The sequence below is a fragment of the Zingiber officinale genome, chromosome 1B, assembly GCF_018446385.1.
Source record: "Zingiber officinale cultivar Zhangliang chromosome 1B, Zo_v1.1, whole genome shotgun sequence".
NCBI lineage: Eukaryota > Viridiplantae > Streptophyta > Magnoliopsida > Zingiberales > Zingiberaceae > Zingiber > Zingiber officinale.
In genome coordinates, this window is record NC_055986.1 from 65,160,952 (window position 1) to 65,188,848 (window position 27,897).

The 27,897-nt window shown below is 39.3% G+C and overlaps 1 protein-coding gene and 1 long non-coding RNA gene across 3 annotated transcripts in view; one reads left to right on the forward strand and one right to left on the reverse strand.

Moving 5' to 3' along the window:
• LOC121967660 (mitochondrial import receptor subunit TOM20-like) overlaps nt 1–27,897 on the forward strand; it is a 45,839-nt gene that overhangs the window by 13,163 nt on the left and 4,779 nt on the right. For both annotated transcript variants that reach the window (XM_042518025.1, XM_042518018.1), the window contains exon 5: nt 11,687–11,770. In XM_042518025.1, the coding sequence (XP_042373959.1) occupies nt 11,687–11,770 (84 nt within the window). The remainder of the gene's footprint in view (nt 1–11,686; nt 11,771–27,897) is intronic.
• LOC121967672 lies at nt 26,205–27,675 on the reverse strand. Its single transcript, XR_006107823.1, has 2 exons — nt 27,211–27,675; nt 26,205–27,146 (listed from the first exon to the last, which is right to left on the reverse strand). It is a non-coding gene; the product is annotated as an uncharacterized LOC121967672 (long non-coding RNA).

The following is a 27,897-nucleotide window of genomic DNA, read 5'->3' on the forward strand; positions in this document are numbered from 1 at the left end:
GCGGCGACCTTAAACCCTCGTCTCCACCTGCAGTCGAGCGGTGACCTTAAACCCTCGTCTCCATCAACGGTCGAGCGGCGATCTTAAACCCTCATCTCCACCAACTATTGAGCGGCGACCTTAAACTCTTGTCTCCATCAACGGTCGAGCGGCTACCTTAAACCCTCGTCTCCATCAATGGTCGAGCGGCGACCTTAAACACTCGTCCCCATCAGCGGTCGAGCGGCGATCTTAAACCCTTGTCTCCACCGGCGATCGAGCGGCGACCTTAAACCCTCGTTTCCATCAACGATCGAGCGATGACCTTAAACCCTTGTCTCCACTAGCGGTCGAGCGGCGACCTTAAACCCTCGTCTCCATTAATGGTCGAGCGGCGACCTTAAACGCGAATCTACACCAAATCGTCGAGCGATGACGTTAAACACGGGCCTACTTCGAATCGTTGAGCGGTGACGTTAAACCTGGGGCTTTATCAAATAACCAATCGGCAATGATAAACCCAAGTCTACGCGGGCCGACGAACGACTGACTACGAATAAGGGTTGCCCGAAAGCCCCCAAAATTACATATGAACGGCTCGTTCGGGAGAATGTACCAAAATACTTTAAGCTCCGTGACTTAAAAAGAAAGGCAAATCGGGCAGACGCACATAAAAACCACAGCCGAGCGAAGGAATTATGGGATTACAATGCAACCAAAAGAAGACCAGAGAGCAAACACAATAAGAAAAAGCCCAACCGAACGACCAAACATGCATTAATACTTAAGTTTACAAAAGGGAGATTACAAGGATAGAGCCCTTAGCCTCACTCTTGGTAATCTCTAATACGTCATCGGGCAGAGTGACTGTCAGCTTGTCCCGGCTTATGACCTTGCTGGTCACAGCGGTCGGCAGGTGGCCCCCCTCGCGAAGCTGACTGATCGTCCCTTCGATAGCTAAGTCGAACAATTGAAGGGTCTGATCGATGAATCTGTCGCAGAATGCGTTCGAACGGAGGTAGGCTTGCTTCATGGTTTCAAACCAAATCCCGGCATCTTGGTAAATCTGCAGCGTCGCACGGGATCCCTCCAGCGTCGCATGGGATCCCTCCAGCTCACCCTTGGCGGCGGCTAGCACGACATCCTTGGAGGCCATCTGATTGCGGAGGGATTTTTCTTTGGTCGAGCGACTGTTCCGCTCGACCATCAAAAAATCTTCAGCCTCCTTAAGCTTCTGGGCTAGGCTTCGGGCCTCCTTGTTCTTTAGTTCAAGGTCATCGATGGCCTGTTGCTTCTTGGCAGTGACCCACTCTATCTTCTTGTCGAAGGTGGTGACTTGTTTATTGAGCTGAGCCAGCATCACCTCCTGATCTGCGGATTTTTTCCGATCGGCCTCCAGAAGTTTATTATTTTTCTCCAGATCGGCCTTTAGCTTCTCGACCTCAGAGATCGGTGGCCCTTGGGAGGAGGAGGCACCGCTCGAGACCTTGAGTTTTTTGAACTCATCCTCCAAAAATGCAAGCATGTGGCACATGACTAGGTTCTCCACCAGTATTGCGGGAAAACAGGAAAAGATTATAGCCGAACGGAGGTAAGCCATGAGTTTACATTAAAGAACTTACTCCGATAACCATTTGGGTGGGACTGTTGGCTAGGGTGCCTGGAGGTAGCATCGCCGCATGGGCCTGAGCATCCTCCCAGACTTCGGCGAGCGGCTCCCGGATGAGGATCTAATGCTCTGGGGTCCGGGACTAGGTGCTCGGCTCGCTGTAGTCCTCCGTTGGCAAATGGAGGATCGCCGGGACAGATTATCGGCCCCTCGGGGCCGAGTGAGCTGAGGCCTCCCGATCGAAAGCCGGTAAGATACCGGACCGTTTAATCGCCAGAGGTTTCGATGGGGGCGGCATGAAGGCCACGGGCGATGCAGCGATGGTCCCTTGCGGTAGCTCGGCCAGGGAGGGCGTCCGATCGGACGATGATGACTCCGCAATTTCTGGAAGCGGAGACGGAGTCGAAGTTTCGACTCTCTTGACTGGTCGCACGCCCGAGGTAGTGGAATGCGAAGATGGCTCCGCTCGATGCCTCTTGCGCCTAGTCAGTGGCACGTCGGAGGAGGCCGAACTTGATGGCTCCTCGACAGGAATGATGGGGCGTTGTGCGGATGGAGGTTGTGAGCTCGTGGTGGCTCCGTCGCTCGGCGCATGGTTGGCTTCGCCTTCGCCCACTTCCACGGGCGCCTCCTCGCTCAGGCCGAGCGGATCTTCATGGGAGCCGACCGGTTGCAGACCTCGGCTCGCTAGCTCTTCAGTAGTCGTCGGCTCAATCGTGGCGTCTGACAGCTTAGCCTTGCCGGCCATTCGCGCGCGCATCATGACTTCGGCTGTAGGAGAAAAAGAAAAATCAGTTAGCATCAAAGGGAAAGGGTAAAGTGGTCGCATACCTAGGCTGGTCGGGAGCCAGGTGCGGATCGGACTGAGGCCAAAGATGTAGAGTACATTCTCAAGCAGCAATTTGTGGATGTCGTACTTCTGACCGGCCAGCATCGCCGCAGCATTCAGATAGTCCGATTGATTCTTGTAGCTATTCAGTGGGGGTTGCAGTGCCACTTCGAGCTACCAGCGGATTGAGAATTCCGGCCGCTTGGGAAGACACATGAAAAAGTACTCCCTCTAGTATTTGTTGGAGGTCGACATTTTATCAAAAAACACTAAACCGACCCTAGATTGGAAGAGGAAGGTCCCCGGCTCGGACAACTTCGGGTGGTAAAAATAATGGAAAACCTGAGGCGTAAGAGGGATGCTGTGCAGTCGAAACAAGACGATGATGCCGAACAGAAGACACAAGGAATTCGGCACGAGTTGGGGAAGAGAGATGCGGAAGTATTTATAAACTGCGACGATGAAATGATGGATAGGGAATCGTAGACCGGCGGTAAAGTGATCCCTGAACAGACAGATGCATCCGGTCGGCGGGGTATTTGGTCGATCGGACGAGGAAGACAGAATGAACTCGTGGTTGGATGGGATTTCGAAAGCGTTCTTAAGGGTCTTAGCGTCACCCTCATCAAGCCTAGATTCTATGGTGATATACCAGAGTCCAGGGATGGGAGCTGACGGCTACGAAGAGCTGGTCATCGTGAAAATACAGGAAAAAGGGGGCAGTCGGAGGAAAGAAATACAACCGGTGAAGGAAAGAACTGCTAGGGGTTTCACCAGAACTCTAAGATGAGTCAAAATGCCCAAAAGTAGACACGATGGGGAGAGAGCTTATTGGACAGGACAGGAGGTCGCCGGAGAAAGGGAACGAAGGATCTCCGAGGAAGGTCACCGAGAAAACACCGAAGTAGCGCAGTCGGAGAGCACGAGAACGAGGATGTGCGTAGAAGCGACGACGAAGCGGGTTTATAAACCCCGAGCTCGGCCAACTAGAGCCGTCGGATCTAGGTCACGGAAACCTAGGCCAGGATCCGACTGTCGAATTTAAACTGCCAAACGTCGCAATCAATGCCTGTCGCGTCAGGCGTGTGGCGGCAATGGACGTGACACGTGGCATGCTCCCACGGTTCGGCAGTTAATGCAGGTGTGGGAACTTGTTCTGCCTTAATAAGAGGGGATTTGCACGATTCCCAAGAAATCGAGGTGACGTCAGCATAGTCCGCGCTTGCCTGAGACAGCCCGAAGAAAAAGTTCTACAAGTGTAAACCTCTGTTCGCCCGATCGGATCGAGGGAGCGTGCCCGTGACCGAACGACAAGCTTTAAAAGGCCGATTGGCGAGGATCGAGCCTATCCTGATCGGAGTCCATACAGTAATGAAGGCCGATCGGGAGGGAATTCGCTCACACAATGGTCAAGTTAGTCGGACTACAACCTCCTTCAACTAGACTTGGAGAGGAGGCTTGTGATGCGGTGATGGTGAGGGACCCCGCCCCGTCGTCACGGTGGAAGTCAATGGAGGTCAAAGTCAAGACGGTCAATGGATGGACGGTCTTGGCCGGTTGGGCGAGTCATATTCCGACCGGGTGTGAAGCACCGATCCACCATCTCCGACACAGAGTCATCAAACTGACGCTCAAGGGACACGTAGAAGCCGAGCCGAGCGGCCATCTCGCTCGGCCTAGCAACGGGCAACACGGACCGAGGACTTTCAACCAAGCGACTCTTCCGCTCGGCGCGACAGTGGGCTTTCGCCCGAGCGACCATCCCGCTCGGCCCAGCAACGGACGACGCTCGGGCAAAAGACTTTCAGCCGAGCGGCTATCTCGCTCGGTGTGGCAGCAGACGCAAGGATATCAGAATCCTGACCGAGCGGTCATTCCGTTCGGCCAAGCAACAGACACAACAAGGGATCCTTCGACATCCTTTTGGAGGCTAGTGCCGCTGACAGACGTCATGGTCAGACAGAGGATCGTACGGCGGAAGCTTCCACTGTCACTTCAGAGATATGCTCGACTTGTTAAGGTATTATGTCAGGGACACTTTACTTTAACATGCCTCTTCAGGGAAAGCTTGGGATAGCGTACTCACTTTAAGAAGCGTGCACACACGCTACAGGAGCCCTATATAAAGGGGAGGTCCAGACATCGGCGGAGGTATGCTTCTCTTGCGATTTCTACTGTTACGCTACAGTTCTCTTTACTTCTTCTTGTTTCGCCGGAGATTGACTTGAGCGTCGGAGGGTCATCGCCGGGATCCCTTCCCTGGCTCGGCATTGACGCTGCTTGTGTTGCAGGCGGGAGCGAAGTCTACCATAGGTCAGCAAGAGCGACACGTCCTAACATTTGTCTTCCCGACTTTCGGACATGATCATATATAGATAGAGCCTAACAAAGCTTTGAATATTATAGTTGGAAATTTAAGGCCATTTTCCATGGCTATTTTTTTTTTCTCGGCTCACGTGTTCTCATTTATATGGTAATGGAGGCAGTAGCTTAAATTGGACTCCAAAGCATGGTTTTAAATACTGAACCGTTCCCCCCGAAACTCACGGCTTTTATCGTTCCGACAGGTGATCGGCACCGGCACGCGACCGAGACAGCACGCGACCGACACAGCACGAGGGTGTGAAGTTCGGATCGTCATCGCATGCGCCTTCGCGTGCGTCCAGTTGCGGCACAGTGCGCGACAAAAGGAATCGATTGGATTCCTTCTGTCGATCACGAGATCACTTTAATCAGGGAAAAAACTTATATAAACGACGAAAACTTACTTGGAAGCATCAGCGACGGAGATTGGGTCGAGGCGGCGAGGCGGTGAGGCGGCGATCACATATCTTCGGTAGGTAACAAAGTAAATTGTCAATTTAAAAGTAGAGAAGCTCTGAATCGCGAGCAGAGCAGAGGAGGAGGATGGCGGCGGAATCACGATGATCGCGACTTCGCGGAGGAATAGGGTTTCGTTTAATAAAAATTTTAATATAACGGTTTTAATTAAAACCGTTATATTAAAATAAAAGATTTATTTATATGTTATAATTATTATAATAATATTATAATAATATTATAAAGGAATAGGATTTCGTTTATAACTTATAATTGTTATAATTATTATAACAGTATTATATTAAATTTTTATAAAAAATTATATATATATATATATATATATATATATAATATATAATTTTTAATTTTTATTTTCTAATTAATTATGGTATAGCGATAATTATATATATAAATTAATATTAATTAAATAAATTATCAATTAACTAATATAATTATAAGATATAAATTTATTTTTATTAATAATAAAAGTATTTAGATTTTAAATTCATATTTGTAATTGATTAAAAATCAAATTAAAATTATATACATATGTAATAAATTATTTAAAATATGTATAATTTCTAATTAATTATTATATAAATTATAATTAACTAATATAATTATGACATATAAATTCATATTATTATTATTATTTATTATTAAAACTATAAAAAATAAAAATATTTTAATTAAAAACTTTGAATTTATAATTTATTAAAAAAATTAAATATTAAATTAATTTTATAAATAAAATAATTTAAAATTTTAAAATAATTTAAAAATCTATAAATAGTTTAAAATTTTTATAAATGATTAAAAATTAAAATAAATTTGAATCTTTTAAATAAATTTAATTTTTCTGTAATATAAATTATAGTATTTAAATAATTTAATTATTTAATATAAAACATATAAAATCTATAAATAGTTTAAAAATTTTATAAATGATTGAAAATTAAAATAAATTTGAATCTGTTAAATAAATTTAATTTTTCTGTAATATAAATTATAGTATTTAAATCATTTAATTATTTAATATAAAACTTATATAGAATATTTATAAACAGAATTATATAAAGTAGATTATAACTTAAATAGATGACCAATTTCCTTTATGAGTTGGAGTTTTAAAAAATTAACTTAATTTTGGCTATTTTTCAGTATCGAAGTTTATATCCTTTTTATTAATTTTTAATTTTCTAATTAATTCCTTAATATTATCTTAAGTAAATTAACTTAAATTAGTCAAATATTAGTAATTTGATCATTAATGACCTAAAATTTATTTAGGCATGTTATAACTCACTTGCATTTTATTTTTACTTATTTTATACATATTTTTAGTCTTTTTTTTTTGTTAATTTTTCATATATTTTATTAAACGGTAATGTATTTTTTCTAAATAAATCATCATGAATTAGTATATTTTTATAAATAAATAAATAATTAATTAATTAAGTGAACTAATAATTAATTTAGATAATTATATCTAAATTAATATTTTAAAATTATTTTTTAAAAATACAAATAAAATCTATCAAAAAATCTATTAAAATTTATCTATTAATTATTTAATATCTACATACTTTATTACCTGTATACTTAAATAATTTAATTTGTGATATCCTAGAAAATTTTATGAGGAAAATAAATTGATTATGAATTGAATAAGTAATTTAAAATTTTTATTTATTAACTAATTTATAGTAAATTTTATCTATTAATTATTCTCTATATATATCAAAATTAATTATTTCATGTTTACTTAAATAATTTAATTTGTGATATATTAAAAAATTTTATAAGAAAAATTGTTAAACTGTTTATTAATTGATTAAATAATTTAAATTATTTATTTATTAATCATATTTTTAAAAATATATAATTTTAGATGTTTTGAATAAATTTAGTTTTAAAATAATATATAAATATATAAATAGTAATTTTTATTATATATGGTACAAAATATATAAACACTAACTATATAGATATATATTATATAAATTAATTGATAATTAATTAAATTGATAAATAATAATATAATTATCATATTTATTAATTAAAATTTTAATTTTATTAATTTTTATAGTTATGAATATTTACATTTTTATAACGCATAGGTAATGACACCAAAACAACAATCTTATGATCCAGCTTGGAGACATGCATGTTGATTAGAAAATCGATTTCATTGGCAATGTCTGCATTGCGATATGATTAGACGTGGTGGTGGGATCACACGCCTAAAACAACATCTTGCTGGTGGATATCCAGATGTCTCTAGATGCCCAAAAGTGTCTCAAGAAATTCGTCGTGCAATGAAAGATGAACTTGATGGTAAAAAAGAATTAAAGCATAAACAACAATAACAACGTGAAATGCTTGATAGGCGAAGCTCTCAAGCACCAGTCTATGATGAATTTGAAGGTCGTGTTGAAGATCCAAATGATGAAGAATTTTTAGCAGCTCTTAGTGCCTCTCGAACTCAATATGAATATGAGTGACATATGCAACATAGTGGTATTGGTGCTATTGGAAGTGGCTCAGCTGGTGCTAGTGGAAGTGGCTCAACTGCTGCAGCAACATTGGGGAGGAGTGAAAGTGTTTGTGTTACTTCAACACAAGGTGGTATCGGTCGTTTCTTTCCTTCTATGGGACGAAGGCGTGCAGTTGATATTGCTGATATTGATCCACTAGCATTCCCGGACCAAGCTAGCAAACAGACTAGGATTGATGATGCTTATACAAGGGAGAAGAAGAAATCAATAGTCAAAGTATTGCTAAATTTTTTCATTTTAATTGAATTCCTCCCAATGCAGCAAATAGCACATACTACCGCAGCATGGTGTCCAACATTCAAAAATCTGGACCTGGTATTCAACCTCCGACTGCATATGAAATTGCTGGTCCTTATTTAGATGAACAAGTGGAGGAAATCAAAACTTGGATCCTATCATGCAAGAAGCAATGGAGCTTATATGGGGTTACATTAATGTGTGATGGTTGGACAGGACCTACACGGATGAGCATTATTAATTTTCTGCTATACTGCAATAGAAAGGTGATTTTTCATAAATCTGTTGATGCAACTGCAGATTATCATGATGCATCTTATATATATCATTTGATGGATAACGTAGTTCAAGAGATAGGTGCAGAACATATAGTGCAGGTAATTACAGACAATGGTGCCAACTTCAAGAGGGCTGGAGAATTACTGGAGCAAAAATATCAAACGTTATTTTGGACACCATGCGCAGCACACTGTTGATTTGATGATGGCAGATATTGGTAAACTCGATATAGTAAAGAAGGTAGTGAAAAAAGGTCAATCGTTAACAAAATTCCTTTATAATCATCATTGGGTTCACGGATTAATGAGGAAATTTATTAATGGGGAGATTCTACGACCAGGAGCAACTAGGTTTGCAACTCACTTTCTCCTATTAAAATCATTATTTCATAAAAAAGTTGGATTGAAAGCCATGTTCACTTCTGAAGATTGGGAAACCTCTCGATACTCTAGTTCTACTGAAGGAAGGGAGCTACAAAAAATTATTATATCTGCTAGATTTTGGGACTATATTTCAGATATTCTTATAGCAGTGGAACCCTTGTACGTCGTTCTACGAAAAGTTGATATGGACAAAAAGCCACAAATGGGCAACGTCTACCGTCTAATTCACGAAGCAAAAGAGGAAATTAAGAGACGTCTATAATCTCAAACCAAGTATCAATATTATATTGATATAATCACTACAAGGTGGGACAACCAAATGGGAAAACATATTCATTTAGCAGGTGCGTATTTTTTATGATAAAGAATTTTTAATATTACTATTAATAATTATATATATGCTTAATTATTTTAGGTTATTATCTCAATCCGGCATATCAATATCGTTATAATCTTGCCACAAATGAAGATCTATTAGTAGCCCTCAGAAATGTAATATCAAGACTAAAAAAAAATAGAGAATTAGCTGCTGAGGCTATTAATGAAAGTCGATTATTTCGAGAAGCATATGGTTCTTTTAGCGATTCTTTTGCAGTGTCATGCAGATATAAAATGGATGCAGGTAAATATAGAAAAAATTATTACTAATTTTTGTCAATAAATATAAATACTATTTTAATTTTATTCTTATTTATCTTACAGCTGAGTGGTGGTTACAATATGGAGGATCAACCCCAAATTTAAAAAAGATTGCAGTACAAATTCTCTCACAGACAACGTCTTCAAGTGGTTGCGAAAGAAATTGGTCAACTTTCTCCCTCATTCATATAAAAGTACGCAATCGTCTTTCTTATCGTCGCTTGGAGAAAATGGTCTACGTTCATTATAATATGCGTCTTCAACTAAGAGCGATTACAGAAGAACAAGAACTGGAAAAACAAGAATCTAGTGATGTAGACCCATTTGATATTGGATTTATCCAAACTGAGGATGATCCAATGATGGATTGGTGGAGTGCCGTGGAGGCTGAGAATCCCTTACTTGATGAAACTGGAGATCCACCACGACCATCTCAATTTCTTACTCAAGAGATTGAAAAAATACAAGCTAGAGGAGATGTCAGCGAAGAATATAATGAGGAGGCTTTTGACTAAGAATTTCGATTTTCCGGATCACGACCGAGACGTTCTCAATCATCTCAACCTCAAAGTCAACCAAAGTCCGCAGATAAAGACAAAGGTAAAACTCCTGCAATTTTTACTCAAGAGAAAAGAAAAGTCAAAACTCCTGCTTTTAAAGAAAGTGGCCCATTGAGAATTAGTGAAAATCCACTCAATGCAATTGATGAGCAAGAGCATGATGATAGTGATGAAACATCATCACCTTCTGACACTATAGTCCGACGAGAAGTTCGAAATGATGTTAGTGATGTCAATAGCAGTGCAAGTACTAATGGAAGCGATGGCAGTGGTGATGCATCTGGTGGCTGTAGCACTTATGTTCCTCCTACTCCGGCACCGGAGCCTTGGACATGTGAGAAAGATTACACAAATGCAACCCAAGATAAAGATCATAGAGGTAGAATTATTAAATCTCAGTATCAACGTCGATCTAAGGGTGACAAACAAAAGAAAGCTCATGATTATCATGATATGCGGGAGAATTTACCTGAGATTGATTCTGATCAAAGTTCATCGTACTCTCAACTTTCTTATTATAGTTCTGATGCATCATATGGTGATCCATCATATTAGAGCTCAGGGACGTATGTTTATCCTTATCCTGTGCCTGTACCTGTACCAGTTCCAATTCCAGTGGTGCCAGTTCAAATTCAACTTTTAGTGGTCAATCGAGACATGCTGATGGACATGTGGAGAAATCAATATCAATATTGCATGTCATGGGATGATTATTTAATCTGGACATTGGAAAACTATGGAGTTGATTTAACCAGAATGTTGCAAGAACCAATGCTTCAATCTGATTCACGTCATTCCTTTTGGTATTAGTAAGGTATTGTATTATGATGTATCAATTTTAATTTGAGTTGTTCATATATCAATTTTCTTAAAAGAAAAATATATTTATTTGTTTTGCCTTACATTTATATTTAAAATTAAAAACTACCGAAACTGTATCGGCACGGCTCGAAATTTTAAACCATGCTCCAAAGTATATGTGACAACCATGAGAATTTGTGATTTTCAAAATTACAATCAGAGTTTGACTTTTTCTAGTTGACATTATAGTATCTTAGTTGTTTGTAGTGAAACATATCAATTCGAGGTCTGATTCCATACATAAATATCATTTAGGATGCCAATGAGGGAGAAACTGATACAACTTGAATGTGACTGGGAGTAAGCTTGCATCATTTAGCAATGGAGTCTCTTTTGGCACCAATTAAAATCTTGCTACTCGTGAGGTTAGGCATTAGATGTTCAAGATAATTTTCAACTCTTTTTTGTAGTGTACCTTAGTTGGATTAGTTGATGATATCCTCATCAAATGAATGCTATTATACTGGGAGTTGTTGATTAATTGGTGCTTGACTGAGCTGGCATGTCTCGAATTTTGATTATTGTTGTGCATACTAAGGATATGTCTTGCTCGTTTAGATGACATCTACAAATGTGAGAAATTTGGTTGAGATGGTATGAAAATAGTCAAAGATGACTAATAGATTGTATACTTAGAAGAGTTATCTAGAATAAGTGTAAGATGTTGAGGGAGGCCAAGCATACTAATGTAATAAAAAATAATATTATTAGCGATATTGCTTTACATTGAGTATAATGGAAGGATATGAATGTTGTATGCCCTTCTTAAGAGTTAGTACGGACAACACTAGATGATGATGATTACTGTTGTAGTAGGAAGTTTAATTAATCACTTTTAGCTTGAGGCAGTGCTTTCCTTTGTGGATTAGCCAATTTGTATTTCATTGTTGCTGCAGTTATTTAAACCTATTGTAAACTGTAAATATCTTCAGGCACCTGAATTGCATAAAGAGCTCCAGAAGCAGATGGCGAGTCAGCCAGCTTCACAAGGAACAACCTCTGCTTCAACTACAAAGGTAGTGTTCTACTATAATCTAGAATGTTGCACAATTTCACATGCCAGTCTTTTATTTAGTTGAAAATCAATTATATTTGAGTTCTATGCTTAGTATCAATGGCTAACATTTTTTCTAGTATTGTATCCTTTTTTGCTGTATTATCTAAAGGGCAGTCTGTTGCACGGAGCTCCCATAAGTACGGGTCCAGAGAAGGGTTATACCACATTGGGTCTATTGTATGTAACCTTATCTTGCATTTTGCAAGAGGTTATTTCTGCGACTTGAACCCAAGGTCACATGATAACAACTTTATCCCTGCGCCAAAGCTCCCCTTGGCTCCTCTTTTTTGCTGTATTATCTACTATCCAAAAATGAAATGTAGGTTTTTTGAATGCTTTAATGTTGAATAAATCCTTCTATAGATAGGGAGGTTGAGAACAAATAACTAGTAGGGATAGAACTAATCTAATACTCCCTCTCAAGCTATCACATAGACATCAATCATATTCAATTTGTTACAAAAAAGAGATTGAAAGAGCTCACTATTCAATTTGTTACAAAAAAGAGATTGAAAGAGCTCACTGAGACATTGGATGAAGAAATATGAAGAATTTAATCTTAGGAAGAATATAAGTTTCTTGCCTAATACGCTGATATAAAACTAGAATAAAAGGGCAGCCCGGTGCACGAAGCTCCCGTCATACGGGGTCCTGGGAAAGGATCCATTGTACGCAGCCTTACTTTGCTTTTTGCAAGAGGCTGTTTCTAGGATTTGAACCCGTGACTTTTGGTCATAAAACAACAACTTTACCGTTGCGTCAAGGCTCCCCTTCTTGATATAAAACTAGCATACTGTTGCAAATTGAAATTTGCAAAAAATGCAGTGAAAAAGTTGTGGGGTTGCAAATGAAGGTAAGATTACTCCTAAATCTTAAAATATTTAAAAAAAACGAGTAAATTTGGTTAGTTCTAGTGAGATCATCAACATCATGAAACTGTGATTGTCCCAACTATGTGGGCTTTGCTACATGATTCTTATCCCCCATTGAGCTATATTGAAGAACAAATCATTCGTAATTTTACATTTACATCCAGATGCTAATGTGATGGTAACTTTTTGACGACCTCCTAGCCTAGTCTTTGCATGTTGAGTTGTCCAAGTGTTTAATTAAGGCACCTCATGTCACTTACAGGTCACAATTTAGCCTAATGAGAAAAAAAGGTAAAGCTTTATATTCATAGGTTTAGTCTTTTCACTTTGCATGTCTAGGACTAACTCAACTCTCAACCCTTTTTCTTCTTAACTTTGGCTGTCTATGACTCTAGGACCAGCATTACAGTTTTATTTTCTCCTCAAGAGATTATCTTAGAGAGAGAGAGAGAGAGAGAGAGAGAAGTAATGATCTCATCTCTACTCTTAAGAGAAGAGAAAAGAAGACACTGGAAGAGAGTAGTTACCTTCTCTTTAGTATTGGACTTGGTAGAGAGACTTGACAATAGATTCAAGTATTGCAACTTGAGGCAATAGGAAAGATGTTTTTGCCTTCTTGATTCTTCTTTCATAGTGTGGCTAGATTGCAACTTTGGCTTTGAAATCTGAATTTTGGTGCTGTGAATTGCATTTTTTTTGGTCTTTGCCTGAAGCAATGCACCACCCAACAAGATGTTTAGACCTTAGTTCAATGGTTGGGTGGTTTCTTACGTTCTATGTTTTCTTTCTGGTGAGTAGAAGTTTTTTTGTGGATCAGGATCCTACTGAAGGAAGATGGTATTGGTTATTTTGTCTAAAGGTTATAGATGCTAAGGAAAAACAAGCAATAGAAAGGATGAGGAGATGCTGCCGTGAGGTGTGCTAGCATAAACTATTAAAGCGGAAAAAAGCCCAACTGAAGAAGACAGGAGAATTGGGGGGACCGACTTGCCATGCATCGCATTGGGTGAGAGGACCCATATGGTGCCTGCAGCAGAGGTGGGATGCAAACGAATAGAGGAAGCAAGGCAAGAGGTGGAAAAGTGGAGGTAGGGTTGTCACATGCCATCTAAGCTCAGCCTAGGGAAAGGCAAGCTTTGCTTGATGCACTTTATATACCTAAGGGTAAAAAAATAAACTATACACTTACCCAAACATATACCTAAGGGTAAAAATCATGACTCATAATGCAAGTGTCATAATGACCAACTTGAAATTGGAAGCTAAAAAAATTGAGCAGATAATTATAAAGTGGATAATCTAGAAAGACGTGCATGACTTATTATCTTAAATTAAGAACTAGAAGGAATAACAAGATTTAAAGTCCACATTTAAGCATTAATGTTTCTCTTAAACAATTTGTTAGTGCATTAAATACTATTTACACTTAGCATGTTAAAAAGCATTATTTAACTTGAACATATTAAGCATTATTCACATTGTGTATGTGTTCATACTATTTAAACTTAATTTTGATCTCTAAGAAATAAACCACTTGAATCTCGTCTATAAATTCTAATAAGTATCATCTGATATATATACGTCGACACCCTTATTGATGTAAAATAGCTATATATCAATGTTCACAAATAAGCCACACCGTAATGCATAATATATTAAGTTGAACCTATGGAGCATGTGAATGGGTTGGAGTTTTTAAAGATTTCACCTTTTATCTTTTAGTGCCCATTATTTATCCACTTATTTATTTCTATCGCTTTCACATATAAAATTTATGCCATTTTTTTCTAGTGCTTTCCCATATTGTAGTTTTATTCAATTTTAAGGACAATATAACTTATTGTTTATAAAACTTTGCTCTAGAATTATCTATGTTTTATTAAATGGGTCAATGAGTCCAAACATTTGGTTGGTGGGATCAGACATTTGGCAACAAAGTCTAGATGTGTTAGTGAAACTAGACTGCTAGAACACAAATTCCAATCGTCGAACCACCCAGGATTAAGAATGAAATTGATTGAGTAAATAAGGAAATAACCTTACACATGGGGCTGTAAATGAACCAAGCGTTCGTGAACAAGCTTGGTGTTCGACTTGATAAGAGCTTGTTTATGTTCGTTCAATATACACAAGATCAATTAAATAAATAAGCTTGAACAACTTGTTAAACTAAACAAACAAGTTTGAACATATATCTGTTTAGCTCTTAAACGTTCGTGGAATGTAAATAATGTTCGTGAACAATGTTCATTAATAAAACTTTTATCAATATGATAAATAAACAATAAAATAAAATAAACAAATAAATTTGAATTATCAAACTCAATAATTAATCAAATAATTAAAAGTTTTAAACAATCAAACAATCTTGAATTGAGAGCTCGATAACATCTAAACGAGTCAAGCTTGAACTAAGCTCAAGCCAAGCTTGAATTAAGCTCAAGCCAAGCTTGAATTGAGAGGTCGATAACATCTAAACGAACCAAGCTCCAACCAAGCTTCAAACAAGCTCAAGCTCGTAAAAAATAAATCAAACCAAGCCAAGCTTGAATAATTATTTCAACTGCTTAGTTCATTTTAAGCTTGACTCGACTTGATTACCATATCAAATAAGCTTGAACACCCCAAAACTCGGCTCAACTTGACTCGTTTATAACCCTACTTACACAAAGGAAAAACTAACACAGAGGAGTCAAATTAAAAATTATATTAATTCAAAGATAATTAAAATACAGGACTCTAGACCTTTGTTTATATTTAACTAAATATGGAAACTCTTCTAAATAAAGGAAATATACCAATCTAATAGGGATTATAATTATTCCCTATTTTTTACCAAAATAGAAAATATTAATTACCAAATATTTGTCGTAAGGCTATTGTTCATCAATTTTTCAATACAATCAATTATGTTCATTGCATAATTCGCTCCTTTGAAAAGCATTGGCGCATGTGTAAATGAGGTGTTCTACCAACTAAACTATAGCCCTTGTTATAGACAATCTTAACATATCGACGATTTCTTGTCAAGATAGATATTTCATAACTCCACATTTAAGCATTAACGTTTCTCTTAAACAATTGGTTACTGCGTTAAATACTATTTATACTTAGCATGTAAAAAAGCCAAGGTTCTAAAATTCACAAGGTGCTAGTCGGGCGCCAGACCAGCGCCTAGGCCACCTAGGCGAGGACTTGGCATCGCTAGGCGGATTCCATGGTATCAACATAAATTATATAATAAATTACATTCTATAACTCCAACACAATGACATCAAATTTAAAATGAGTTTAAAATTACACAACTAAAAAATATCACAAATTTATTCTACTTTGTTCTCCATAATTTTCAACAACTTATTCTTTATCGAACATAAACTCAATATCATCATCGGACACAAACTTAAGGTTACATTTCAATTTTTTTTTTAATTTGACTTTAAATATAAAAGCCCAAACTAAAATAGATCATGAAAACCCTGCACTTTCCGTAGCACCTAGACGATTCAACTGATTAGTCAGCGCCTTGGGCCGTCCAATACTGCCTAGGCGCCAAGGTTGCCTAGGTTGACCTACTAGCATGTTTTTGGTGCTGCTGGCTAGCGCATAGTACCTAGACCGATTTTTAAAATACTGGAAAAAGCATTATTTAACTTTAACATATTAAGCATTATTCACATTGTGTATGTGTTCATATTATTTAAACTTAATTTTGATCTCTAAGAAATAAACCACTTGAATCTCGTCTATAAATTCTAATAAGTATCATTTTATATATATATATATATATATATATATATATATATATATTTTTGATGTAAAATAGCTATATATCAATGTTCACAAATAAGCCACACTGTAATGCATAATATTAAGTTGAACCTATGGAGCATGTGACTCGGTTGGAGTTTTAAAGATTTCACTTTTTATCTTTTAGTCCATTATTTATCCACTTATTTATTTCTAGTGCTTTCACATATAAAATTTTTGCCATTTATTTTTAGTGCTTTCCCATATTGTAGTTTTATTCAATTTTAAGGACTAATATAACTTATTGTTTATAAAACTTTGCTCTAGAATTATCTATGTTTTATTAGATGGGTCAATAAGGCCAAACATTTGGTTAGTGAGATCAGAAATTCGCAACGAAGTCTATAGATGCGTTAGTGGAACTAGACTGCCACAACACAAATTCGAATCGTCGAACCACACAGGACTAAGAATGAAATTGATTGAGTAAATAAGGAAATAGCCTTATACACAAAGGAAAAACTAACACAGTGAAGTCAAATTGAAAATTGTGTTAATTCAAAGATGATTAAGATACAAGACTCTGGACCTTTGTTTATAGATTTAACTAAATTTGAAAACTATTCTAAATAAAGGAAATATGCCAATCTAATAGGGATTATAATTATTCCCTATCTTTTTTACCAAAATAGAAAATATTTATTACCAAATAACAAAAATCAAATCTCTAATATATTGTAGATGCGTCAATCTTAAATATTTTTCAATTTAATTCCATTTATTATAGATGTGCCAATTTTGAATATTTTATATTCTTGAAGATTTTCAATTTCTTTCCTTTTATTGTGGATGAACCAATATGAAATTTATCTTTAATTTATTTTCTTCAAAATTTTTCTTTCTTGCAATATTTGTTTCCTTGTTTACATTAATCTTTTCCTTGTTTGTATTATTCTTCCCCATTGAGAAAAACTCTACTCCTGATGAGTTGTCGACTTCTCTTCTTAGATATTCATTTCCAAGCATAATGAATAATTACTTCAATAATTTTGTTTAGCAATATTTCTTCATTATTTTTCTTCTGTGACGTCCCTTCCAATAGAAAAGAAATTGATGCACTTTATTTCTTTTGCACTTTGACTTTGAAATATTCTTTTTTGATCATCATTTTCAACAAATAAGAAAATATCTGAGTTTGTTGTATGACGAGAATAACTTCATGCTTTCATTGAAATCATGTTGTCCGAATGCAATAATGATAAGGATAATTCCGCAAAACTAGTAACAAAATCAACTTACGAAGATGAATGCTCAAACTTCTTTAAGCAAAATAAGTTGGAAAGTTAAATAAACTAGTGATAATACCTCAAATGTTGTACAACAAGTCCAATTATAATTATCGAACCCACCTAATAAATGCAGTATAGGGCAACTCAGATCGTCTCTTAAGGAATGTAACGGTGAATGATAAATCTTAAGATCAATTTGGAAATGGGGTTTTTATGTTGTAAATGAGGGTGTTGCTAAATCTAATGAATGAAAAGCACCCTAATCTAATTTAACCTAGCTAAACTACTATTGCAAAGGAATTAATGAAAAGATAAAGTAAAAGCATCCTAATCTAACCTAACCTAACCTAACCTACTTGCATCCAAATGACGAACAAGAACTTAAAGCATTTAATGAAACATCATTACATGAATTGACATGCATTAACTAAAGTGGTAAAAGCATAAGGAGAATTAAACCAAACACATTGCAAGCATAAACAACTAAGCTAAGCTAAGTCGTACAAATGATGGAGTCTTCCCCGATAGGAATGAATGTTTGTGGATGAGTTCTGGGACCTCGAAGCTCGCGGATGAAATGGGTGGCAGATGACGGATGAGACGGAAGCATCTCTCCCAACTGGGCAGGGGACTTGTCGAAGGAGGATTCTGGTGGTGAAGATGGGAGCTCCTCTTCCAACTGGACCAAGGGCTTGATGCGGACAAGAAGAGGCGAAAGACCTCCACGCATACTTCTTGGTTGTAGATGGACTTGTAGAAGCTAAGAAGGTGGAAGACCTCCACACCCTCTTCTCCTCTTCAAGCAATGTGTTCCCTTGCGAGAAAACCTTCCCAATTGGGGTGAAGATGGATACGACCACGGGAGATGGTGATGATTGTGAAGCATCGCCGGAGAGACCTCTTCGGCGGAAGATGATGGTGATCCGGATGGTGGTGGAGATGGAGGAGGAAGAAGATGATGACTCTTTGTGCCCTAGATCTGGAATGCCCTTTTATATCTCCTAATGATTCAACTTCCTCCAAGTGAACCCAGCCACATGCCATTGGGCATGACCAGGCTGTGTTGGCTACTGAGGTTAGCTCCGGTTGCGTTGTAGTGAGGGACACGACTAGGTCGTGTTCCTTGTTATGATGTGCTTCGAACTCCTCTTTTGACTCTGATTGAGCTCTCCTTTAATTCCCTACAAAACTAAGTTCAAATCTTAAGAAATAATGCTCTAAATGTAGGAAAATTGTAATGAATCTTGAAATTAACCTTGCTCATAAAGTATGATATAGATAACAATTTAAACATACGAGAAGATTAGATACATAGAGTATGAGAGCAAAATAATACGCCAAAACATTGGTTATCAACAAGCATTGTAATAATTTTTTCTCACTATATAACCAAATAAAGAAGATATGCATGGTATGAATGCTTTTAATGTAGATGTGATGAAAAAATTTAAATTAATAAATTCAATATGAAAATTTAGCATACCATTAAATATTTATAATAATCTTAGTACAATTTCTATTATTGTATCGATAGATATATTTCTAATATGCAAAGTGGAGTCTTGGTTTGGTAGATAGAAGAAAATAAGATATTTAATTCAATTGGTTGACAAGCTTGAAAGATATAAGTAAATATGGAAGTAACATACCAAGTGATTGTAAATTTTTAAATTGTCATCTAGCATTACTAAATCATATGTTTATTGTGTTTAGTTTCTTTTGACTTCTCTAGATTACATGAATGTAGTATATTATGTTAAAGTCATCATTAGTATCTAGTTGATTAGACTCCAAAGAAGTCAAGTTAATAAGAGGTTCTTCTAAAATTTCATCATTAAAGGGCTTATCCAAAACTATCACTAGAGGACTCTTCTAAATATTTTTGAGACGATTTCTCCAAGATTTGGTTGTGAAGAGGTTTATTTGAACACATTTCTTATATTTTAGTGGCAAGCTCATGGATCGTAAGAGAACTAAGTTTTTTGAGTGATGTCTTAAATTCACTTGAAGAAGGTTGTTTTCTTTTTACATATTTGTTAGACAATCCTCTCTTAAAGTTTAGTGGGACATTTTTTGTTAATTGACTTTTCATTTCATGCCAATATGTGATGGGTTCTTGTTCGTCTTGGTCTATAATGCTTTGAACATATCACTAATAAATTTTAGCGGGCTCATGCAGTGTGAATTTGACAAATCTTACTTGTTTAATGGAGGTAAAAATTATGTTGATCAAAATAATTTTTAATATCTAACCAATCAAGAAATACATTAGGTTCTGTAGTTCAATTAAACGTAGGAGCATCTGCCCTACTACATGGTTCACAAAAATGAGGTTCTTCTTTAGGCATGGGATGATATGATTGTGATCTCATTCCTTAATTTAGTAGTATAGGAAGAATAATCGTTATTGGAGAAGGTGATATTGCTCATCCCAAGCGGTCCATTATCACCAGTCCCACGACAAGATACAAGCAGATAAATCACGTAGGGCATTTTGCCCTAGCGCAACATCCCTTTGCATGGGGAGGTTAGACACTCAACGAGGTATTTTACACTTGTAATTGATTCCAAGACCTATTTGAAAAATAATCTTTATAATCCTTAAGTTCATTGTCCATGTTCCTATTTGAAATTGGTAAATATGTACTAATGAGGTGGCTTGCACACTGACTGCAGGGGGACCTCGAAGTGGGGAAGTCCAAAGTTTCGAGCTAGCCTGCCACGTCACAGAAGACAAGGGAAGAAGGAAATGTCAATACATGGGTTAGGGATGGGTCCCCGACGCAGTCACTCCAATACTCAAGTTAGTTTTAAGGCTAAATCCAAGTAACTATGAAAATAGTGGTGATGAACCATGAAAATTGTTGGAGAACCCCTTCCCACAACACTGCAGTGTAAATAGTCACTGGGCTATTAATTCATCTTCGATCGGTTGCTCATCGATCAGTCACACCCGCTCTTGCACCTCTATAGCCTTCGACTGAAACTACTCGTGAGAGCATCCTTGCCCCCCTTTCTGAATAGCCTAGAGGGCCCCTTCGTCGAACCCTTTGTGCTATCGGGCTGCTTCCTTCGCTGAGAAGGACTTCCTTGCCCGAGCCAAATGCTACCAAGAAGATCAGAGTCGTAAAGCTAAGGGGCTGATGGAAGATGCTTGGCAAGAAGGCGTGGATCTTCTAAGGAAATAGATGGCGATGGATGTGGCGGATCGCTTTGTCCAAGATGTGATGAAAGTAAATTACTAGTTTGTTTAACCTTTTAACAATGGTTCCTAAGAAACTAATGTTTCTTTGTCAGTTTTGGACAGTCGGGTTGGGCATGAGCCAACACTAAGTTGAATTAACCCTAACCCGTGCCCGTAGCAAGGTAGAGAAACAGGTGGCGAAATTAGAGGCGGCCCCCCAAGAGCTGGAAGAAAGTTAGACGGATGTGAAGACTCTGAAGGCAGAGTTACTTGCTTAAATAGAACTGCGTCGGGCCGGAATGCTTTTAGAGGAGGAGAAGAACGAATCCATCTCATCAGCCTTAGAGCTTAACACATCAGAGTCCAAGTTAAAGTCAGAGAGTGCACGGAGGCAGCCCACGAGTCCGAGCTGGCCGGTAAAACAGCTGTGTCGACAACCAAAGAAGTCGAGTTGGATTCTCTCAAGCCGAGCTGGAATGTTATAAGGTTGGGGAGGCTAAGTGCTAGGAAGCAGAGGGTGGAATACCTTCCGTCCCAAGATTTCAACATGCTCTTGAGCCAAAGAACGATAAAGATGTTTAGATTTGGTGTGGAAGGTGCTATCAAGTAGCTAAGAGAGGTTGGTCATCTCACTGTCGAGCTCCTAGCAAAAGTTCCTTCGCCTTCATAAAATTTACGATGATATTCGTGACAATGCCTTCTCCGATTTTGTTTAGTACCTAGTTTGTAAAACTTTCTCCCTTTTCGTTTGAAAAAATATAATGAACTTTGCCTTTACTATTTAGTCTATGTTTGGTAACTGGCCTTTCTATCCTGTGTTTATTTTGTTGTTACGCCCGTTGGAGTATCCATCAAGTATAACGATGGTAATATTAGGTAAGCAGCCTAGTAGAAATGAGAGCATTATGCGAAACACTTAGTGAGGGCACGAACAAATTTCCTATTGTGTGTCTAGGCGTGAACGCCAACTGACTGTCTTAGTGTGAACGTTGGCTTCAGCCAACCAACACTATATAGTAGGGTTGAGTCCGTATTCTCTTGCTTTACTCCTGCTTTAGCATAGAGCGAGTGGATGAATATCATAAGGCCGAGTAAGTGGCTAAACGTTTTGATGTTGGGTAGGCGGCTAAGAGTGAATTACGATCAATTTGCCAAGTATAAATATGATTGTCGATCGAGCGGTTGGATATTGTAGAGCCAACGCGTAGGAACGTTGAGCAGGCGACTGAGTACCATTTCTGTAAGGGCGTGTGGGACCATGCTTGTAACTTGGCCACTCAAGACACAAGAGTCTGTAATTTTATCCGACCGGATGGTCGTTAGGCACGGGGAACCTCACTTATAATTTGGCCTCAAGACGCAAGAGTCTGGAATTTTATCCAACCGGATGGGGTCGTTGGGCACGGGGAGCCTGCTTATAACTTGGCTATACAACACCAGAGTAATTTTATTTGACTGGATGGTTGTTGGGTATGGAGAACCTCGCTTATAACTTGGCTGATCGAATGGTCATTAGGTACGGGGACCCCACTTATAACTTGGCCTTAGGCACAAGAGTCTAGAATTTCTTCCGACTGGATGAGCATTAGGCATGGGGACCTCGCTTATACCTTGGCCCTAAGGCACAAGAGTCTGGAATTTCTTCCAACCGAATAGGCGTTAGGCACGGACACCCCGTTTATAACTTGGTCATAAGGCACAAGGGTTTGGAATTTCTATTCGACCAGATGGTCGTTAGGCACGGGGAACCCCGCTTATAACTTGGCCAAAAGACACAAGAGTCTGAAATTTTTATCTGACCGGATGGTCGTTAGACACGAGGGGTCCCACTTATAACTTGACTCTAATGCACAAGAGTCTAGAATTTTTATCTGATCTTTACTGACCGGATGGTCGTTATGCACGGGGAACCCTGCTTATAATTTGGTTCTAAGACACGAGTCTATAATTTTTATCCTATCGAATGGTTGTTAGGCAAGGGGATCCTGCTTATAACTTGGCCCTAAGGCACAAGGGTTTGGAATTTTTATCCGACCGGATGGTCATTAGGCATGGGGAACCCTACTTATAACTTGACCATAAGGCATAAGAGTTTGGGACAGTGTCTCTTTGAGTGAAGCTGACTTGCATTCTCATTAAGCATAAATACTCAACAAGATATAAATTTAGTACAAGCATACTCTTAAGTTTGATAGGGTTGAAGATGATTGCCACTTCATGGTTGGTCTAAGTTCTCCCTGTTGACATTCCGGAGATAATAAGCATCCGAATCGAGTTTTTGGATGATTTTGTACATTTGCCTCATCGAGGTTCTAGTTTGCTAATGTCTCCAACTGACCTTATTCTCTTCCATACCAAATTGCCAATTTGAAAGAATCTGGGGATAACCTCCGATTGTAATTTTGTCTTATCCTTTGACGATATGCTATCAGCCGAGTGTTTGCTTTTTCTCTGCTTTCGCTAACCAGAACTAGTTCCATGAGATGCCGACCAGAATTGTCTTCATCATACAATCATCGTCGATTAGATTCCTGGCCGACCTCTACCGGGACCACCGCTTCTATAAACGAGATAGAAAAGGGTTATCTCTGTACTTTCGCGAGTAGTGTGATAAGCTCACAGAACACTAGGAAGTTCGTCTATCCAACTTCCTCCTATGTGATCCAGCTTGACTTTAAAGCCTTTGATGATTTCCCTATTGATAACTTTCGCCTGACCATTACTTTGAGGATATCCTATAGAAGTGAGCTTACAAAATATCATAGCTTGAGGACTACTCTTGAATCCTCCGCTCTTGGAATTTTCTTTCATTATCTGAAATGAGTTTATGAGAGATTCCATACCGGTAGAGGATATTTTGCCATAGAAACTTGATGACCATCTTCTCTATAATTTTCGCTAAGGCTATTGCCTCCATCCACTTAGAGAAATAATCTACGGTGACAGAATCTCTTCTGCGTCGGTGCCATTGAGAATGCCCCTATGATATCCATCCCCCATTGGTCCAAAGGTCAAGAAACGATTGAGGTCTTCAAAAGCTCTGTAGGACTATGTTGAATATTCTGATGTTTTTGACATGATAAACAGGTAGCCACAAGTTTTGCCAATCAGCCTGCAGATTGAGCCAAAAATATCCGGCTAGCCAGATCTTTCGAGCAAGCCATCGACCTCTAGCGTGGCTCCTGTAAGAACCTTGATACCTTGATAAACCTCTTGTAGAACATACTCCACGTATTCTGGTCGAAGATCGGCAAATGATGAGAGAAAATTCTTTTGTATAAGTGATCTCCTATCATGGTGAACCGACCGATTTTCTTTTTTATCATTCGTGATTGCTCGGATCGGCTGGTGCGACTCCTTGTTGATGGAAGAAGATCAATGGAGCTCTCTAATCATCTTGCATCTCTATACTTGTTGATCGATATGAGCTATCAATAGTGTTTTCTCCACTAGTTTATCTAGCACTCAAGGAATTAAGGAGCTAGCCAACTTTACAAACTCATCGACCTTTTGATTCTATGCCTGGGGAATCTTCTGCCGTGTTATTTTCTGGAATCCCACCTTCAATCTTTCGAAGGCTTCTACGTACATCTTTAGCTTTTGCTGTTGATTTCGAAATTACCCGCTACTTGTTGAGCTGCCAATTGAGAATCCGAGTGTATCAAAATGCGAGATGCTCTTACATCCTTGGCGGCTTGTAGTCAGATTATCAAAGTCTCATATTTTGCTTTGTTATTAATGGCTCGATAGTCGAACCGAACAGATAGTTGCACTCGGTCTTCCCGGGGTGATATCATGAGAATTCCCACACTACTGCCTTGTCGAGTTGGCGATCCATCCACATTAATTCTCCAAGTTTTTTCGGGCTCAGGGCTCGATATTTCAGCCATAAAGTCAGCAAGGGCCTGAGCCTCGGGGTTGATATTATATGTCGTATTCGTTTAACTTCGTGGTCCACTTGATTAATCTCCGCTTTGGGTTAATAAGCACTCTGTCGAGAGCATGATGATTGGATGAGAGAAAATAAGGTCATAGCTTTCGGGCTGCCAAACTAGCCCAAATGCTAATTTCTCGAGAGCGGTGTAGCAACATTCAGCGTCTTTCAATAAATGACTTAAAAAGTACACTGACTATTGCTCATTATTCTCTAGTCTCACTAGGACAGATCCGACAGCCCCATCAGTAATGGATAAGTACACTCACAGTGGTTCTATAGCCACGGGCTTAGCGAGGATAGGTAGATTTGATAAATAGTCTTTAAGTTCCTCCAGAACCCTGTCACACTCCGCATCCCATTGAAATTTAGTGGTTCGGTAAAGTATCTTGAAAAACAGGAGGCTCCGATCGATGATTTTGAGATAAACCAGGACAACGCAGTGATTAGTCCAGTCAGCCGTTGCGCTTCCTTTAGATTGTGCGGCAGAGCCATATTACGAAGGGCATGCACTTTACTTGGGTTGACCTCAATCACTCGCTTGGTCACCACATAACCAAGGAAACGACTGCTTTTGGCTCTGAATAAACATTTATTAGCATGTTTCATCAATATCCGCCACCAGATTTGCTGATCGGTAGGATTTAATCAAGATGTTATTGATATATACCTCCATGTTTTTCCAATATAATCTCATAAGACTTTGTTCATGAGCCGTTGATAGGTGACCCTTATATTTTATAGTCCGAACGGTATAACATTAAAACAATAAGTTCCGTCGACAGTGATGAAGCTAATCTTTTCCTGATCCTCCTTGGTGAGCGACACCTTGTGACAACCTTGATAAGTGTTTAGCATGCATATTAATTTGCATATGGATGTTGAATCCACCATTTGATCAATGCGGGATAAAGGATAATAATCCTTTGGGCATATCTTGTTCAGGTCTTGGAAATCAACGCAGAGACGCCATTTATTCTCGGGCTTGGATACCATCACCACATTGGCTAGTCAAGCCGGGAACTGCATCTCTCAAATATGATCTGCTTCTAACAGCTTGTCGACTTCCGCTCTGATGATCTTGTTCTGATCGGCAACGGTTCCTTTTTTTTTACTTGATCGACCGGACATCTGGGAGGACATGGAGTCTGTGCTCCATCACGGTTGGCGATATGCTCATGATTTCTTGCGATGTCCAAGCGAATATATCATTGATGCGTGTCAAACATGTGGCTAGTTCCTTTTTGTTTTTTTATGATGAATAGGTAAATAGATCATCGAAAAAGTGCATACATGTCGAAGGTACAAATGATCCCAAATACGTCACTTCCAGACAAATGTTGTATTGGCTGTGGGAACTCGAGTACCGTATAAGGTTGGTGTACGCGCGAATACACCAACCTACATCACTGTCAATACTATCACAATCCCAACACTATCACACAAACAATCACAGTCGTACATATCTCACACCGATCTCACACATCTACGTACTCTATCACTGTCCGTGCTATCATGTCAGTCAAGGCATCTCATCTTCCTCGGTCCATCCTGTTCATGCTTCCTCCCATGTCTCCGACCATCTATGCCAAATCCGATAATGATCTCCAGATACTAACTTGTGGTGAGCGACCCATGTGCACACCAAGGCTCCTCAATCAAGTCACAGTCATAATCCGGGCAGCCACTGTCCACTTGAAACTGATCCTTCCCGCCACTCGATGATTCTTCGGAACTCCGGCAGCCCATCCACGCCCCAACCCTTCATGCAACTCCTCCTTCGATCACAAGTCGATCTCCGGCGATCGTCCATTAAGGCCCCTTATGAATGCAACAAGAAATCTGGTTTGGACAGCTCCTTGTAGCCTCCTCCTTTGCTCCTAGTCGCAGCCCCCTCCGTCCGCAGCTTCCTCCTCCGCCGGTGTGCTCCCTGCTGGCCAGCCACCCCAGCCCCTTGCTGCCACTGTGCTGGGCAGAAAACAGCCCTCAAAAGTGGCCCTATGCTCCATGCATGGCCTCCAGATCCTCCCCACCAGCTAGGAGTACCTTCATGTTGGTCCACCGTGCTCTGAAGTCCACTGCCGGAAGCTGTTTTGCCGCCGGCGCCGGAGTGCAGCAAGGTCTCCACCAGCTTTGAGGTAAGCTTTAGTTAGTGGGTTTTGGGTTGTGATTTAAGTGGAGCTCCACAACCCAAACCCGGTATCATTAAAGCTTCCCTCCCAAATGACCAAAACAGAGAGGGAGTTTCCAAAGTTGAAATCCAACTTGAATTGCAATCCACGCTGGATCCGAAATCCACGGTGCTCCTGTATCCACGTTGAATTTGAAGTTCCCTTGCAATTTTAAATCCATGGCTGAATTTAAAACCACCTTTGACTTTTATTCCACGTCAGATTGGAGCTTCACGTCTTCACCATGAATTTGAAACCTGCCACCCACGTTGAATTCGAAATCCACCTTGAATTTGAATTTGAATCCTGCCGCTCGAGCTTGGCCATTTGAAATTTGAATTTTGAAATCCCCTCCAACTTGGCTCCCTCTCCCAAGTGCCCCCAAGGATGAGCTTCTCCCTTGTCTTCTCCAGCACCTCTGTCAGCTCCGCCGGCCGCCGGAAACTGGAAGCTTTCCGGCCAACTCCTCCAAGAACCAGCTGTGTAGATGGAGCAGGAATAGCGCATGATCTCCGCCGCGTATGAGCTGTCCGCAGTCCACCCTCCTGCCGCTCTCCCCCCCCGTGCCCGGCCTCTTCGCCGGCGCACTTCGTGGCCAACACCGGCGAAGAACTGTTTAGAGTTTCTGCAGCCACCTTCACTGGAAACTTGCTGGAACAGTCCGAAACAAAGGTTGACTGGATTCCCAGGCTGGTGGTGGTAGCCTTGCATGACCAAAGAAGTGCAGCCCCCACACACTTCCTCTCTTGATGTTTGCTGTCCCACCGAAGAACCCCTTGTCGAAGATGTTTCTGCCAGGGTCGGCCCCTCAACTCCGACGCTGGCAGTGGCCGGCGGCCATCATCGGCAGGGGAGGGAGGAGATCCCCCTCCCCCACCATGGGTCT